Source organism: Coregonus clupeaformis, chromosome 15, assembly GCF_020615455.1.
Source record: "Coregonus clupeaformis isolate EN_2021a chromosome 15, ASM2061545v1, whole genome shotgun sequence".
NCBI classification, from domain to species: domain Eukaryota; kingdom Metazoa; phylum Chordata; class Actinopteri; order Salmoniformes; family Salmonidae; genus Coregonus; species Coregonus clupeaformis.
Genome location: NC_059206.1, coordinates 46,187,150 through 46,205,688, shown reverse-complemented (window position 1 = coordinate 46,205,688; position 18,539 = coordinate 46,187,150). Strand labels below are relative to the sequence as shown.

At 42.9% G+C, this 18,539-nt stretch overlaps 2 protein-coding genes across 3 annotated transcripts; one reads left to right on the top strand and one right to left on the bottom strand.

The window, feature by feature from the left end:
• On the bottom strand, positions 1–861 carry LOC121583132 (rhodopsin). The gene has a single exon (XM_041899338.1). The coding sequence runs from the start codon at positions 859–861 to the stop codon at positions 1–3; it is 861 nt and encodes a 286-aa protein (XP_041755272.1).
• Positions 862–1,586: 725 nt separating this feature from the next.
• Positions 1,587–18,319, top strand: LOC121582178 (palmitoyltransferase ZDHHC8B-like). 2 transcript variants are annotated; one of them, XM_041897804.2, is made up of 10 exons: positions 1,587–1,916; positions 13,181–13,302; positions 13,774–13,931; positions 14,544–14,716; positions 14,855–14,957; positions 15,080–15,171; positions 15,262–15,394; positions 15,528–15,642; positions 16,310–16,422; positions 16,726–18,319. In XM_041897804.2, the coding sequence occupies exons 1-10, from the start codon at positions 1,813–1,815 to the stop codon at positions 17,839–17,841; spliced, it is 2,229 nt and encodes a 742-aa protein (XP_041753738.2). In that variant the 5' UTR covers positions 1,587–1,812; the 3' UTR covers positions 17,842–18,319. The 2 variants fall into 2 exon arrangements, with proteins under 2 accessions (XP_041753738.2, XP_041753739.2); XM_041897805.2 differs by lacking the exon at positions 1,587–1,916 and adding an exon at positions 12,918–12,937.
• Positions 18,320–18,539: the final 220 nt, after the last annotated feature.

Genomic DNA, 18,539 nt, shown 5'->3' with positions numbered 1-18,539 from the left:
CTACAGTTTTTTTACTCCATAGAGGAAGATGTAGGGGATGATGCAGATGTAAGAGGACCCGATGTAGCTGGCCAGCTCCAACATCAAGGAGGACGTGTGGATGTTGCTGGATATCATCAGCAGCAGGTGGGTCACCCAGCACACCACAAACACAGTGGCCACAGCCACCACGCTCTTGGCTGCCCTCACATGAGTACCTGAGTTAGCTGTCCCCTTGTGATGGTCCGAAGTCAGGCCCTGGATACGTGTCTGGTTCCTTAGCAAAGTGATCACAATCTGGATGCTAGCAAACACTATACCAGCGATGGGGAGGACGTTAGTGAAGGTCAGATACAATGGCTCATAGATCTGCCTTGCAGTTTGAGAGGGAAAGACTTCTATACAGTCATCGTGGCTCTCATTTCCACTCACCACCTTGACAAAGAAGAATTGTGGAACACTGAAGACCACAGCTACTATCCAGCTGCCAGCCAGGAGACAGGCTATGAGACGGAGGCTATCCAGCTGGATCGGAGCACCTCCGCGTTTCAGAGAGCCCACCAGCTTCTGGTACCAGAACACACTAATAAACAAGGTGGAGAAGACACTGCTGGTCTCTGACAGTTCAGAGCAGAACTGGTGCACAACGCAGTAGGCACCCAGGAACCAGTGGCCAACAAAGTCAGCCATGGTAGCGGGCAGGTCCACCAGGTAGTTGGTGATGAGGTTGGAGACGGCCAGGTTGATGAAGAGGACCTCATTGGTGCGGAGACTGGACTTGGGTCCAGGGAGAGAGCGGAGACAAAGCCAGTTGTTCCCCAAGATCCCTAGCAGACACATCAGCCCTCGAATGAAGGCTTTGATCCACTCCGTTGCATCCATCACACCTGAGGCATCTATCTATGTTTGAGCCTTATTTTGCTCAACATTTATAAGGGATGTTAATATCATGCTACAGCCAGGCCCAACCCCTCAACGAATCCTTAGAGACTTCACATTTCTAAGTCTTCAGTTCTTGGAGAGCACCAGAGACTGGGACCAGAAATCGGCCCTGGCATTTCAAACACACCGGCCCATTTTTTTACTTGAGGTCCCCACACCGGCCCATTTTTATTGTTGAGGCCCCGATCAAAAATGGGCCCGAATTTGCCCGAAATACCAGATGGCCAGTTCGCCCCTGCCAGAGACTTGTAGTAACCAATACAGAAGAGAAAAGCCCAACTGAACTTGGATCAGTGTAAAGGAGCAGTTTGAATAGCCTATGTTTATGTTGTTAGAATATTCCACATTTGTACATTTAATACTTTGATCTCTCACTATGGAACAACATTATTGTCAATTTCTAATGACATATCCATTTCCATGTTAAAGCAAATAACATTTGTAATCAAGAGTATGTCTATGAAATGAGAGTTTTGTTTTTTTAAATAGTAAAAATAATATTTATCACTGAAAACATACAGCACAACGGAGTCTAACCTGCTATAGTGTAGTTCACGTAAGTCATCCTTCAAACGGAGTCCAACCAATAGACAGACTCCCGATGTTGTGTCCCAATGCTACCTTTCCCCGGCGAAAGCCCCACCTATCAAATCAAGAGCGGTGACCAGTGTGCCAGCGCGCTTGGTTGAGTTGGTGGTTGGTCAGGACCAGTCGGGACGGTGGGATTTCCAAGAAGGGCGCAGTTCGTTGGACTTTTTGACCATGGATTTGTTGATCCATGGAGATTCAGGACAGAACATAGTGAGAATACGTCGTATCATGGATCATTTATTGTATCTCGGTGTAAACGTTTCGTTGGAATAAACTGCTGATGTTTGTGGAAAGTACAGAATGCCCACCAGCGGCGGAGAGAGAATTAAAGCCAGCTCGTTTATTCCGGTGTCCACTGCTGCCGTCCTCCTCGTCGGGTCCACCACTTTATTCTTTGTCTTTACGTAAGTTGACCATATGCCTCCTTTAGAAAATGTAGTTTGATACCAGACACTAAAGTAGCCTACCTTTTCGAAACTATTATTTTCCATATCTGAAGTAGGCCTAGGCCAAGTCCACAGATTTGAATTGCATATCTGTATATAGGCCTATGAAGTATAAGATGCAATGGGCATGCACAATTGCTTCAAACGGTAAAGTTGTCTCTAGGGAAAGGTTGTGATAAAACTGTGGTCGCTCACACACTGTGTAGAATAAGGGTCGTTCTTGAATTTATTTGGCATTTGCTTCCCTTGCCTTTGAATCCATGAACCACACTTTAAAATTACAAATAAACACATATAATACATGTTTTTGTTCATATTTAACTGTTTATAAATGATAAAACATAATGCAAATAATTTACACTGCAACACTTTATGTTTATGCATTGTTTAAATTACTTAGGAGCAGGCTTGTCACCTTAGTGGAGTTGTAAAGACATGTTTTGGGAATTTAGAGATATCTATCTATTATTTTAAATGCTAGAAAGTGAACAAAAGTATGTAATATATTGTATAGAATCATAAAAACAAAGAAGGCTATTGAAATACCAATTTTTTTAAAACCAGTATAATGTGTGACCCTCAGTTTAATTAATTGGTGTTACCACCTTGAAAATAACTAATTACAAAGATATACAAGGACCTTGAGCATTCTCTCCAGTGGCAAACTGTTATTGGGGGAGGGGTCTATATTAAAGCAAATTATTAGCAAATCACACCCTTTTAGTATGTCATCAATTTGAGGATTCCATTAACTAATTTGGTGTGTCAAAATCCAAAGTGTCACTTGGTGTTAGTCAATTTAAATGAAGGGAAATAACATTGTGAGCAAAATGATTTATCATATCACTTTAGTAAAGGATTGATGAATTTAGCAGTGGCCTCCATTTCAGAAAATGTACCTCAAATGTCTCATTTGTGTTACCATCATTGGTGTTACTACTCCTACAGATGGCACAACATTGTCATAATGGTAAAAACTTAAAGTAATTAAGCTACCATATGTGGTTATCTGTAGCTCAGCTGGTAGAGCACGGCGCTTGTAACGCCAGGGTAGTGGGTTCGATCCCCGGGACCACCCATACACAAAAATTGTATGCACGCATGACTGTAAGTCGCTTTGGATAAAAGCGTCTGCTAAATGGCATATTATTTAAAATGGGAAGATGTACCCAAATAAAATAAAATAAAGAATCTAGAAAAGTGAAGTACATTTTGTCCAAAATGCCAATAAACATTTTAAGGCAAACTTCACATTCAGAATTTAGAACAGTGTTTTTGTAGCGTTCAATCTGACAGAAGTGAAATATGACACACATTTGTTGTTGAAAAAATTATATTTTGTGAAAAGACTTTACAAAATTCTGGTGTAGTTTTAATTACATATTAATATGCTAAATTATTCATTAAACAGTTCAACAATACTGTACCCAAAGATTTCTATTAGTATTTACATGTCATTGCCTAATATCATGTTGATCCTCTTAATCTGAGCTACTGTAGGCTATATGAATTTTGTATGGGGTCTATGTGAGTTAAGAGTCTATTTAACTATTAGGCCTATGTCTAAGGTCGATTTTCTTGTTAGGCTAAACTCAAATGCTAGGATGATGATGTGGTTCAGTGGTTGATATAACTGTGTTCTGATCCGGAAACATCATTATATAATATTTTATTCTGACTCAAAATATAATGAACACAACCACACCTCTCAGAGCTGTAGCCTACACCAGCATGCCCCAAGTGATCATAATGTGAAAATGTATTCCTAAATCCCTTTATGACATTGTCAACATGTTGTTTTACCAGCAACGTTTCAAGTGGATCCTCTAGCAGATGGGAAGTTTCGGATTAGGATCCCGATCTTCTGATCGATGCCTTTTGATTCCCCCATCTGTGGAACTAGGGGTGACTAAAGACTTGGGGCGAGCAGGGAGGAGGAAACTATCGACGACTTGTAAAGGGCAGAATCAACAACCTCTGCATCATTGGGCTCCCGAGTGGCACAGCGGTCTAAGGCACTGCATCTCAGTGCTTGAGGCGTCACTACAGACCCCCTGGTTCGATTCCAGGCTGTATCACAACCGGGCGTGATTGGGCGGCGCACAGCGTCGTCTGGGTTTGGCCGGTGTAGGCCGTCATTGTAAATAAGAATTTGTTCTTAACTGACTGGCCTAGTTAAAGGTAAAATAAATAAAAAATCAACACAGTTGCTTTGTGAGAAGGTGTTAACCATAGAAAGATGTTTACACTTAGCTATTGTTATGTAAATACCGGTTGAAAAGTACCAGTGGCCATGCCTTGGCCAGAAGTCAGAGCATGTCCACTGAGGCCATGGCCTAGTGTGATACAGGTGCCAGTCTGTGGAGATGGAAACAGAAAAGTCTGAGCATTTTGGGTAATTCTCTGGTGGAAACTTGGCATTTACATTTTTACATTTTAGTCATTTAGCAGACGCTCTTATCCAGAGCAACTTACAGTTAGTGAGTGCACACATTTTCATACTGGCATAAGTGCACTAGACTACATGCACTTCTGATGAACTGAAATCTTTTAGAACGTTATATCCTCAGTCACATGTGATTGTGCATTGAAATGAGGAAAAAGAAAGTGGGCCACAGTGGATTGAATTGTAAATGTGCTGTACTGTACTCAGTGGATTGAGTTGTAAATGTGCTGTACTGTACTCAGTGGATTGAGTTGTAAATGTGCTGTACTGTACTCAGTGGGCTGAGTTGGACTAAAACCACTGACTTGGCTGGGGGTTATCTAACGATGCGTGAGAGAGCCTGGAAAGAGTGATTTCATACTGACATCCTCCCTATTGTTTTACTCCCTGCTGTTCAAAGACAAGGAGCTTATGGACATTGGGCTTAAGATAGATGTGTAATCCTCTATGGCTATGTAGTGTAGGCTCTGCATCCTTAGCATGGAAGAGTCACAGTTTTCGGTCCATTTCATGTCGTTGAACTGTTACATGGAGAAAGCTCAAGAAAGTGATCTTGTATCTGAAAGTGTCAACAGTGAATATAACAACTGAATATAAGAACTGACATGGCCATGCCTACTGCATACCCGCAATTGACATGCTGTTTGGAATGAGGAATTCTGGAATTCTTTATGGGAAATACAATATAATGAATCATCTGATAAGTGAAGTGTGTTAAAAAAAAGTAAACTCATTTCATTTTATTGCAACTCTTGGCTGCTGATGTAGCTGCTGCTGTTGCAGTTTGATTGCTACTTTTCAGTGTCAGTGAGCCAGTTGTATGCCAATCCTATCTCTTCACATACTGCTGCAAGAGGAAAAAAACGTATAGGCTTGTTTATTGCATTATTATCCTGGTGGCTTGCTGTTGTTGACTGATTCCGGGGATGTTTTTAATTGGGATTGTAAATCAGGAATTCTTAAAAGACGAGACAATACAAAAAATGTTCCACAAATATTTTTCTTCATAATAACAGCATTTGAAATATATATTTTAAAACCAAAGTATCAGCTATCACACCATGTAAAGGAACAACCAGCATAATTAAAAACGTTTTTTTCATAAAGTGCAGCTAACTAGATTTATGTCAACTCCATCAGACAAAAGGCATTTCATTTGTATATTTATTGTACAACAAGTATTTAAAGGCCTTGATTGTGTCAATCTAACATTAGCTTATTAAAATATGCAATGCTAATCTCCAAAAGTATTTTTGTTTTGTTTTATAACACTGTATAATGCTCCAGGGCTAATTTTGTTAGCATTTTGGCATGTTTTTCTAGATTAAGAACATAAAGCAAGATTTATAAAGCAAACATTATGCTTTTTTCTAGCACAGCAAATTGTTAAATAGTTTAAGCATATATTGCAGGACAATGATTAACACATTTCTTCAGAATATTTACAAACAAATCGATCTTAAAGTAGTTAGCAATTGGTGACAGAGTTGACAAGCAACTGCCCGAGGTGACAACAGTTACTCAAAACAGACATATTGTTGTCTTTAAAACATTTTATACAAACATTTGTAAAATATGGAAAATGATACATTTGACAATCCAGTTCATTAAAAGGACACCCCGACATCAACTCCGTCAGAGCAGTCAATCGGTGGCGGATGATGGTTCCAATTGAGATCAGCTGTGAGTGTGATTTTAGCGCGTATTGATGGTTTAACGAGACATCAGCTGGTGACAATCTAGTGGCCATCAGTGGTTGCAATTGGCCCAACCATTCTATCAGACGTTAGACAAAAATCTGACAGAGTTGATGTTTTACGGAGTTGACAAATTGCATATTTTTCTTCTTTATTCGAGTGCTATACTACATAGCAATTTTGTTTCTCTTCAGTTGCTTTATAACTCTAAAACCTAATTAAAATGAACATATTTGAACCAAAATTCATGTTCTATGTTAATCTATAAGGTAGATTGAGTTGTCAGGTTATGGTTGTGACTATGGTGATATCAATAATGTTTTTTAAATCTGTCAAAAGTAGAGGACTTTTAGGACCATGAGTTGTCTTGTTGCACTACGTGTAATCAGGAGATGAGGAAGGGGTTCCCATGGTATAGCTGACCCTGCTAATTTTCTATTCATTTTAGACAGTTGACCAACACTCCGGACAAATTTTTTAGGAATCACAATTTTGAGAAACATATTCCTTAAAGTCAGAGAGGGCTATTGCAAGAAACTATATGAGATCCTTTTTCAGTGAATATTCATTTTAGCCAGTTTTTAGAGTTTAAACATTTTGGGGGGGAGTTTGAAATTGGGATCCTTTGCTCTGGAAAGGGGCATTTCCTGGCACAGAGCCGACATGCAAATTTAATAATATTACAAATATTTAGAAAATTACAAAAACAAAGTATACAAATAAAGTTTTCCTGGCAGACAAGGATTGTCACGACTTTCAAGAATCCCTGAAATTCTGTGTTGGTATTTGCAATCAGGTGATGTATGCTGCTGCTGTATGTGGGTAGCATTACTTTGGCGGCCAGGCAGAGCAAGCAGTCTATCCCTAGTATTATATAATGAGAGTGAGTGGTCATTTTCCATTAATGATCAATAGACTCGTATCTGCATTTCTAAAGATAACTTCCACACTCCATTAGCACAAACCCCCAGAGGGCTACTTCTCCAGGACAAGTGGCTGTTATTGCAGGTTTCTCTGAAGATCGCCAACAAGAGAGATGAAGAACTTTCCGAAAATGTTCCCACTGAGAGATGTTTCACTATGATAAAATACACTGTCTATGTCTGAAGTTTCTTTTCCATGGACAGCCATTCTTCAAAGATAAGGTCATGTTGAAACAGAGCATTCCAGCCCAATCACACATGCTCTTTTGTTTGCCCTTTCACTCAGGAAGTAGTGGAGGCCCATTCCATAAACACTTTACAGGAAGCACATTTATTTCAACACTTTACAGGAAGCACACATACAAATGGACCCCAGCTCTTTGTGAACCACCCTTTGCTGTGAATTATATCATAATTTGGCAGTAGCAGAAGAAATGGAATCTGTAGGGACAATATTTTGCCGTTACATCATATGTAGGCCTACATCACTGTTAGACAGCCCTTTAATCGGAGAACGACTGGTATATTTGTGTCTGTCTGCCTGTCTGCTCTGTCAGCAGGGACAGTGTCTGTGTTCCTTTAAAAGCAGTGATGGACAGATGCCAGATCCTGTCGTTATCTCGACCAAATTTAACCCCACCTTGGTACCTCTGAGGGTTAGAGACCTTGATTCATCCTTGGTGCTATATGCTGCTGTAGGGAGTCCAAAGGGAATGCCAGTCAGACCTCATGGTCACTCAGGTTGTTACTTAGAGTATGTGCATGTCAAAAGAAAGTGCCCAAATGCACCCCCAGTCTGTTAGTATCTAGAGTAAGCTGCAACAGTTACTCTGATGTATCAAAGTACATGACTCACAAACTGACAAACTGGCCTAAACAAGATTTAGGACACTTTTCAATATCAAGACAAATGTCCTCCTGTGAAGTTGGCATGGGGGGGCTACTGAAAGTAGGAACCTTTGGTCATCCTTCGACTGATAAATAGCCTCATTACTGAGCTAAAACAGAAACTGTTATCTCAGCCTTCAGAGTGTGTTTGTGTTACATTGTTCTCTCTAAGTATTGTTACTGTGGACAATTCACAAAAGACATGCAAAGACCAACAGTAGAAACACTACGAATTTGAAACATTGTAAGAAAATATTCTTTCAAGGGTAACTTCAAGGGTGTTTCCTTGTAACTATTTGCCACAGTTAATGTCAACATTTGATGTAGCTGAGATGCTATACAATTCTGTAAGGAGAAGCCTTCTTGACCTTTTACTTTCTTTCTGAGTTAATTATGCAATCATGTGCAGAGGGGAGGAGGTCAGATGTGATACACACCCATAGTGGGTCAGATATTTATAGAATAACACCCAAACAAACAGTTTGTTTTATGCCCACATACACATCGATCCCTAGATACAATAATATTATATGTACACAAATGTTTCCTTTAAGTAGATATACATACAGTACCAGTCAAAAGTTTGGACACACCTACTCATTGAAGGGTTTTTCTTTATTTTTACTATTTTCTACATTGTAGAATAATAGTGAAGACATCAAAACTAAGAAAGAACACATATGGAATCATGTAGTAACCAAAAAAGTGTTAAACAAATCAAAATATATTTTATATTTGAGATTCTTCAAAGTAGCCACCCTTTGCCTTGATGACAGCTTTGCACACTCTTGGCATTCTCCCAACCAGCTCCCAACCAGGTAGTCATCTGGAATACATTTCAATTAACAGGTGTGCCTTGTTAAAAGTTAATTTGTGGAATTTCTTTCCTTCTTAATGCGTTTGAGCCAATCAGTTGTGTTGTGACAAGGTAGGTTTGGTATACAGAAGATAGCCCTATTTGGTAAAAGACCAAGTCCATATTATGGCAAGAACAGCTCAAATAAGCAAAGACAAACGACAGTCCATCATTACTTTAAGACATGAAGGTCAGTCAATATGGAACATTTCAAGAACTTTGAAAGTTTCTTCAAGTGCCGTCACAAAAACCATCAAGCGCTATGATGAAACTGGCTCTCATGAGGACCGCCACAGGAATGGAAGACCGAGAGTTACCTCTGCTGCAGAGGATAAGTTCATTAGACTTACCAGCCCAAATAAATGCTTCACAGAGTTCAAGTAACAGACACATCTCAACATCAACTGTTCAGAGGAGACTGCGTGAATCAGGCCTTCATGGTCGAATTGCTGCAAAGAAACCACTACTAAAGGACACCAATAAGAAGAAGAGACTTGCTTGGGCCAAGAAACACAAGCAATGGGCATTAGACTGGTGGAAATCTGTCCTTTGGTCTGATGAGTCCAAATTTGAGATGTTTGGTTCAAACTGCCGTGTCTTTGTGAGACGCAGAGTAGGTGAACGGATGATCTCTGCATGTGTGGTTCTCACCTTGAAGCATGGAGGAGGAGGTGTTATGGTGTGGAGGTGCTTTGCTGGTGACACTGTCTGTGATTTATTTAGAATTCAAGGCACGCTTAGACCAGCATGGCTACCACAGCATTCTGCAGCGATACGCCATCCCATCTGGTTTGTGGGACTATCATTTGTTTTTCAACAGGACAATGACCCAACACACCTCCAGGCTGTGTAAGGGCTATTTGACCAAGAAGGAGAGTGATGGAGTGCTGCATCAGATGACCTGGCCTCCACAATCACCCGACCTCAACCCAATTGAGATGGTTTGGGATGAGTTGGACCGCAGAGTGAAGGAAAAGCAGCCAACAAGTGCTCATCATATGTGGGAACTCCTTCAAGACTGTTGGAAAAGCATTCCAGGTGAAGCTGGTTGAGAGAATGTCAAGAATGTGCAAAGCTGTCATCAAGGCAAAGGGTGGCTACTTTGAAGAATCTCAAATATAAAATATATTTTGATTTGTTTAACACTCTTTTGGTAGTCCCGTGTAGCTTAGTTGGTAGAGCATGGCGTTTGCAACGCCAGGGTTGTGGGTTCGATTCCCACGGGGGGCCAGTATGAAAATGTATGCACTCACTAACTGTAAGTCGCTCTGGATAAGAGCGTCTGCTAAATGACTAAAAATGTAGATGTAAAATATTACTACATGATTCCATATGTGTTCTTTCATAGTTTTGATGTCTTTACTATTATTCTACAATGTAGAAAATAGTAAAAAATAAAGAAAAACACTGGAATGAGTACGTGTGTCCAAACTTTTGACTAGTACTGTAGTTGATATTCAAGCCATAGTTTTTATAGTTCAAAGAAGAATTCTCTCCAAACTGTGTTATAACAGTGTTATGTGTTCATTCAGTGTATTCTAAAGCTAAAGACAGGTCATACATTCCTAAGGGCTTATGATCATATTTCATTCAACATTTCTAACACTCATATTTTCATTCCATGAGATGTTCTAGGAGCCCTACACTAGAACCTAAAATGGTTATTCGGCTGTCCCCATAGGAGAACCCTTTTTGGTTCTAGGTAGAACCCTTTAGGGTTCTAGGTAGAACCCTTTAGGGTTCCATGAATAACCCTTTCCACAGAGGGTTCTACATGGAACCCAAAAGGGTTATCCTATGGGGACAACCGAAAAACCCTTTTGGAACCCTTTTTTCTAAGAGTGTAGTTGTGAGGCTCTCTAATGCTCTTCTCTGCTTGCTGCTTGCTGCCGATGCAACAGACAGTGGTAGTGATGACTAGCCTACCCACTGCTGGGCTCTACTCAGGCAGGGCAGTGTGCAGATTGGACAGCCTCAGCAGCAGCAGCTTACCCTTCTTGATGATTTAATACAGCTCTGCTGTCTGTTTCATTAGGCGCAAGGCAGGGGCTTGTCTGCCTGCACCACCACACTGCAGCATAATGAGAACACTCCCTGTGCTGTGTTCCAGATTGTCACAAACCAATGATGGCCTGGCCGGCAGGGCCGCTCATGCAATGGCATCCACAGAAATAATCCCTTTGATAAGAAATCAGGAAGTCGCGGATCGACCCTCTTATAAAGCGCTTCACCTTATCTGGTGTGTCCTCTCCGTTCCGCACTCAGCCCAAATGAGGTTGACTGATTTCTGCTTATTTGGAACACAATATCATTATCTTCCATATTGTGCTCATTTTGTATTCTTTTTTTTGTGATAGATCCATTATTTGACAGATGGGTGAGGGGGGAAGAGGATTTGACCATCTAAATAATGAGTTTTGAAAAGATAATCAGTGCCAGTATACTTATTCCTAATTGCCTTTTTGGCTACTTGTTTTCCCCTCCACCCATTGGTCTTGCTGGTAGAGGAGGATGGTGAAAGTAGTATGCAGATACATAAACACTACTCCAGACCATGCAGACTGACTGGGCTTGATCCCTAATATTTAGTGCTGCCCCGCTGGCAGCTACCCCTGAATCTGCCAACTTCATCCACATTCCCTATTTATACTGTAGGGTGGCTAGACTTGCAAGTACAGTATTCAGTATATGTACTGGGACAAGTACAGTGTGGACTCTGTGTAGTGCAGGTGTACAGTGTAATGCACATATCCGTGTAATCTAGCTCTCTTATGACAATTCAAGTACATCTCAAACATGACTACATTTAGTGAAACGTTGCTTCAGAGAGGATTTAAGATATAAATCCCCTCCTCCAGCTGTGGGAACCCACTGTTCTGTTCCCCTCATTAATCTGATTTGCTCTGTAGTACAATTGAGTGTTAATGTTTCAATTAAGTAAATCCTTAAATAGGAGCATTATTCTGACAGATCTTCAGACACAGCTGTTTCTCCAGTACAGAACTGTATTGTATTTGCCTATGAAGGCTGTTTGTCTGTAAAGGCAGGCTTGTCTGTTGCAGCTGTGTAGGTAATGGAGTATGTATGGTTTGCTTTATCCTATAGGTATGGAATGGGTTCTGTTGGGCTGTGTGTTGTGCTGTGTGCTGCTGGCTGTAGGGGCTGTGTGTTTGTCGTCTGATGGGAGGATTCCACCATCGCGGGCTGGCAGAGTGGTCTGTAATCCAGAGTCCCTAATCCTGGGATTATTGAGATTGCAGCTGGCATGGCATAACCAGGCATTCCTTCGGGGGTAACCACCCTTCCCCCACACTCTCCCACTCTCCCCCACACGCCCCTCCTTACTGGGGCTGTTCTGTGGGGGTTGTGGGGCTTGCGCCAGGTTGGGCTGGGCTGGGGCTGCGGCTGGGACTGGGGCTGGAGTTGCGGCTGGGACTGGGGAAGGGTCTAAATTTAGTCAATTTCACAGCGTTCACAGTCACGGTCAGTCTATTGGAGTTCAGTTCACACATACACGTTCTGCCCTCGTCACATCCTGACCCTTGACCTTTGCAACTGTGGGGAGACAGGTTTGGGTCGTGTGGGGTGTAGCCGCCCAGTATCTGTTTCACACTGATCACGGTCCTGTTACAGTCACTGTTACGGTCATGGTCACTAATACACAGTCTGCACTTCAATGGTAAACCACACTACTGCTGTTGTTGCCCCTAAACATAAAATACCTACAGGAAGGAGAAGCATTATGCCATTATGACATGATGCCAGTTGTGATAATGTAAGCGGCCCAATGCTGAAACACATTCTGCTGTAAGCTTTTCAAGTGAAGATAAAATCGTCACAGCAGCATGGCTTTGGACTCAATTCTATACAGATTTTAAAAAATCTGATATTGTATAGGTTACTCATGCCGACATTTAATCATTATAATCCACTGTGACTTCCTCTGTGTCTCCTTCAGTAAACCTGATTACAGAGCCTCTATTTAATCTCACACTGTAGAGATATAATCAGAGCATCCTCTCACCAAATCTAATTCTCCAGTTTTAACCACATTTGCATTATGACAGTGATGGTTATGATGGTTTCTATAAGCTCTGTGGACATATTTAGAAAACGCCATGAATTTGGGCATCAGTCTGAATTTAGAGTCGCCGAGTTTGGTAACTGGTGTATGTTGGTAACTGAAGTTATATTTTCCTGTTGAGGGAACCAAATAATTATGATGAGCCCTTTTGATTGATTCCTACACTGAGCCTGAGGGAGTTTTATACCCCTTTCAACCCATTCAACCTAGATATATTACTATGCGTGTTCTAAGTGTGTACTGTGAGTGTAATGTGTGTGTATTGCAATATTACTGTGTGTGTATTGTGAGTCTACTGAACTGTACGTCTCTTGTCTCTCTCTCCCAGGTGCCCGTGGCTGGCAGTGACTGTGTCAATCTACGTGCCACCATGCAGTGGCATCCTCTTCTTCTTTGTCTTGGCCAACTTCACCATGGCAACCTTTATGGATGCAGGCGTTCTCCCTATGGGTTAGTTATAAAATTCTATAACTACTATAATACACTAGTACCATCAAACTCAACTCTGGAGCTCGAAGCCAGTTCCACTGCGTTTTTTTCATTGTTCCCCTCTAATCAGGGACTGATTTAGACCTGGGACACCAGGTGTGTGCAATTAATGATCAGGTAGAACAGAAAACCTCTATTCACTACTGTACACTATAGTGTAACTTAACATGACAAACATTACAGTAGGTGGGCATGTAGTTGTTCAACTGTATTGAATTATTATCTACTAGTTATAACATACTAGTACATTTCATTACATTGTGAATAGATTGATAAACTAGGCCAGATTTATGTTAGTAATGTTAACTTTCTGTCTGAGAAGGAATTGGAAGAGAAACATTGACATAAAAACAACAATATCCAGTGTTACCCCACGCCCAGTGTTGTGCCATTGACCTATAGTTCATGTTGTGCTGTGTGTTTGGGTTTCAGCTAATGAGGACGAGGACAAGGACGATGACTTCCGCGCTCCGCTCTACAAGAACGTGGACGTGAAGGGTGTCCAGGTCCGGATGAAGTGGTGTGCCTCCTGTCACTTCTACAGACCTCCACGATGCTCCCACTGCAGTGTCTGTGACCACTGTGTAGAGGTGAGAGGGAGGGAGGGAGGGAGGGAGGGAGGGAGGGATGGATGGAGGGAGAGAGAGAGAGAAAGGGAGGGAAGAAGGAGTGAGACAGAGAGAACAATCAAGGGCTGGTGGAGAGTGGGATGAAGGGGTGAATGGGGGGGTAGTGGTTGATGGGGGAGGGAGGAGGAAGGGCCTGAGTAGGGATCAATAGTGTGTGTGGCTGTAGGGTAATGGCGGGTGGGAGAAAATGATGGAGGGATAGAGGGGGAGGGAGAGAGAGAGAGATCACATTAATCAGGTTAATCCCTTTCCCCCAATCCTTAATGTCCCCGCAGCGGGGAGAGAGATGAGATTTGAAAAGGGTTGGGACAATCTGCGTGTGTACACTGAGGTATATTTAGACAGCTCAGATCCTATCAACACTTGTATGATATTTGACTTCGGTAGATAATGCTTTTTCACTGTCCAATACTATTTGCTAGCTAGACCACTCCAGAATACTCTTTGTAACATGGATGCACAATGTTGGACAGAGTCATGTAAAGTAGGCTGCTACAATATGTTGTCATAATTTTCAGAGTGATTGAATGTTTTATCTAATGTTGTGTCTCATTGTGTCATGACCATATGCAGGACTTTGACCACCACTGTCCCTGGGTGAACAACTGTATCGGGAGGCGGAACTACCGCTACTTCTTCCTGTTTCTGCTGTCACTCACGCTGCACATGGTGGGCGTGCTCTCCGGTGGCCTGCTCTACATCCTACACCATTTGGAAGACCTGTGGAAGCTGCACTGTACTGTCACGTATCCTTCCGTACACACGCTCTGTGTACTTTGTGTATGTGTATGTATGTTCATGCTGTGTGTGCAGTATGATCAGGGTCATTCATTTCTAAAGCTCCCTAAAGAGAGTCATTGAGGCTCCTTAACTGCTGTGTCCAGCCTGGTGGTGATGAGTGTATCAGGTCTGTTCTTCATTCCTGTCCTGGGCCTCACAGGGTTCCACCTCTACCTGGTGTCCAGGGGCAGAACCACCAATGAACAGGTCAGACGCCTCTATGTAACTCATGTTTTTAAATGACTAGATACAAGGTTTCTGGAATATATGAGGCCACCCTAGGTCGAGTCCTCACTTTAATGATGAAATTGTTGCATTCTTTTCCACAGGTTACTGGGAAGTTTCAAGGAGGGGTCAACCCTTTCACACAAGGTTGCTGTGGCAACTTGGAGTATCTCATATGCAGTCCCATTTCTCCAAAGTAAGAAACATTTGACATTTTATGTAAACATCATGTTTAATATAACGTTTTGGAGCTCATTAACTTATCTATTTGCTTGGACCATACCAGGTATACAGCGAGGCCCATTAAGAAATCAACAGTTCGCATCATTCCTCCATTCCTGAGACCAGAGACTGACATACAGATACCAATTATTAAGGTTGAGGATAACGGCATTCAGACTCATGATATCCAAAATAAGGTACGTCTGTCCACCCCAAATACCCTCAGAAGGGAACATCCCATATTCACACACACATAAAGCATCAGTATTTAACTAACTTCATCAGCAGATCAGATATGTTTAACTGCAGTTCCTTCTCTTCCGTTCTCAGCGCCCGTCCACTGATGGTATGGAAGAGCCAGACATCCAACGTCTGAACACCCCACCACCGCTGCCCCCCAAACCAGACCCCAACGTGCTGAAGAGCCACCTAGCAACTCTAGAAGGTAGGGTCACATTAGTAACCTGACAACCAGGGATACAGTACCAGATATTATAGATAGCATTAGGAAATGATCATGAAGAAACTTGAAACAGTCCAGAAACCCCACAAACTATCATCCACTGCTCTCATACTGCACCCTGGTGGCGATATTATTCAATTGGCGCCCAGAGAGGCAGCCATGGTTTTTGTTGCTGCTTGTGTCTTCCTTGGTTTTTCTTTGTTTGTTTACTTGTGGATTTGCAACTAAATTTAACTCAGGATGAGCTACTGAATATTAGAACCAGCCTAATTTAGAATGTAGCTTAGTGTTTATAGTGAAGCTTGTAGTTATTTAGCTTACTACTGGTCAAATGTTTTAGAACACCTACTCATTCATGGGTTTTTCTTAATTTTTTACTATTTTCTACATTGTAGAATAATAGTGAAGGCATCAAAACTATGAAACAACACATATGGAATCATGTAGTAACCAAAAAAGTGTTAAACAAATCAAAATATATTTTATATTTGAGATTCTTCAAATAGCCCCCCTTTGCTTTGATGACAGCTTTGCACACTCTTGGCATCTCTCTGGATTAGTTCAGTCACAAATCACAATAGGCATTATGGTAATATATTTACATTTGGTAAAATATTTATTTCCTTCTGCATCTGTGTTTCGGTTCCAGAGAGTGGTCTGCATCCCAAACCAGTGACCCCTTCCCCTGGGCAGACCCTGCAGCAGTTCAGGCCATTACCGCAGTCCACATCTAAGGCACCACCCCCCTCACCTGTCCATCAGGTCAGTCATATCATTCATAGCATTGACACCATTCAGATACACTGTGGATTTATTGTGCTGTGTTTTGAGCCGTTTCCACAGATCATGGTTGTGTGTTGTGTTTTGAGCCGTTTCCACAGATCATGGTTGTGTGTTGTGTTTTGAGCCATTTCCACAGATCATGGTTGTGTGTTGTGTTTTGAGAGCTTTCTAACAGACTGGCCATGTGATTCTGTGTTCTGTTGAGCCTCTGACAGACTGTTGTGGCTGTGTTGTGTTTTGAGAGCTCTCTGACAGTCTGTTATTTGTTGTGGTTGTGTCTAGGTGGCTGTGGCACCAGAGCAGCAGGGGGGTAGCAGTAGAGGTCATAACCTGTCATCAGAACTCATCCTGGGCAGATTTGACCAGCTAGCCTTCCCATCCGGTCCCATGTCCGCTCCACTCCAGCTCAACTCTCTCACCCTCAACTCCCGCTCCCTCACCCTCAAACATGCCTATCGCCACGGCAACAAGCTGCCGGCCTTGTACCCAGAGGGTCTGATCTCCCATCAGGTGTCTCCGGGCTTGTTCCCCCCTCACAACCCCCTGTCCAACCGCAACAGCCTCTCCTATGACAGCCTGGTGAACTCAGGTGACCCCCACTACCTGGCCCAGCGAGGGGGACCTCCACTTCACTACCACCCGCACTTCATGACCCTGGGACATGATGGCAGTGTGCTGCAGCGGCCCCCTCCACACACCTACAGCCCTGTGTTCATGGGGGTCACCAGGCAATCTCCCCAGCCCAGGGACACCTCACCCAGGGACCCCTCTCTACGAGACCTCACCCCTCAGGCCCTCACCTCCCGGGACCTCTCCCCTCAGGCCCTGATGCACAGGGACCTCTCCCAACAGGCCTTGATCCACCGGGAGGCCTCTCCGGTCCGCTATGACAACCTCTCCAAGACCATCATGGCCTCCATTCAGGAGCGGCGGGAGATGGAAGAGAGGGACAGGATGCTGCGGATGCAGGCCAGGTCCCAGGCCCTGTACGGCTGCCCAGACATGGGGGTGTATGACATCCCCAGCAGACGCAGCCTCCCTGCAGACAGCATGCGCCTCCCAGGGTCCCGCGGCCCCACCCCTCCTGCATACGGCTCCAGGGAGTTCATGATGAGCACTGGTATTTTGGGGTACGGGGGTGCGAGGTCACCCCTCTCCAGCGCCTCGTCGTCCTCTCTGACCCGAGCCCCCAGGACTTCCAGCTCCCCCCTGCAGAGCAGCAGCAGCCTGCAGAGTAAGGGTCGTTCCCCCTCCCCAGCCTACCTCCCCCCAGACAGGCAGGCCCAGCCCTCATCCTCCTCTTCCTCTGCCTCTGCCCCAGACGCCCCACCAAAATGCCCCTCACTCACCAACGCCATGGAGGGAAAGGACTCAGCACCCCTGTGTGTCCCCAAATAGGAACCATTGAGTCTTCCCGGATGGTGTATGTAGCCAGCCACACCACTCTGCAGTGTTAGCCTGTATATCCACAACTTCCCAGCACTGTGTAAGTGTGTCTGTTTGGGTTGTCAGTGTGTGGGAGGGTGTGGGAGTCGAGAGGACATCAATGTGCAGTTATGGGATTTTTTATTTTATTTTTTATTTTTTTTGTACAGATATTTGCACTTGGACCTCTCACTAGACAAGGGTGTGTGTTGAATATAGAGTGAGTGATAACCAACACCATTTGCAGATATCTCAGGACAGTGGCCAATTAGCAGACAGTTGTGCCTCTTTATGCAGAACAGAGAAATGTACAGAAGACAGATCTTTTATTGTTGGTTTATGTGTTTTGATAATGCTTTTGAGAAATAATGTTATGTGATGATGAGACATTCTATTATTTTGCGTATGTAGAAATTATGCTTTAGTAATATTTTGTGGTTGTTTTAACAAATAAAAAATACAGTTATTTTCCTTTTTCTGTATAAGCCGTTGTCATTCAATTATTTATTATCTGTTATTGTTATACGTTCTTGCATTTATGTCCACATCCTGGTTCAACCCTAGCCTCAACCACAACCCTATAGCCTGTCGCATGCTTCCCAGTCGAAACAGTTTGCGCATTTATTATGATTACATTTTGTGACGTCTGTAAGGGTTGGTGTGAGGTGTGA

Coding starts and splice junctions, on each gene's coding strand:
- LOC121583132 (XM_041899338.1), bottom strand. CDS start 861: ATGGATGCAACGGAGTGGATCAAAGCCTTCATTCGAGGGCTGATGTGT.
- LOC121582178 (XM_041897804.2), top strand. CDS start 1,813: ATGCCCACCAGCGGCGGAGAGAGAATTAAAGCCAGCTCGTTTATTCCG. Junction 1,917..13,180: donor ACTTTATTCTTTGTCTTTAC/GTAAGTTGACCA, acceptor TCTCTCTCCCAG/GTGCCCGTGGCTGGCAGTGA. Junction 15,172..15,261: donor TGCAGTCCCATTTCTCCAAA/GTAAGAAACATT, acceptor GGACCATACCAG/GTATACAGCGAGGCCCATTA.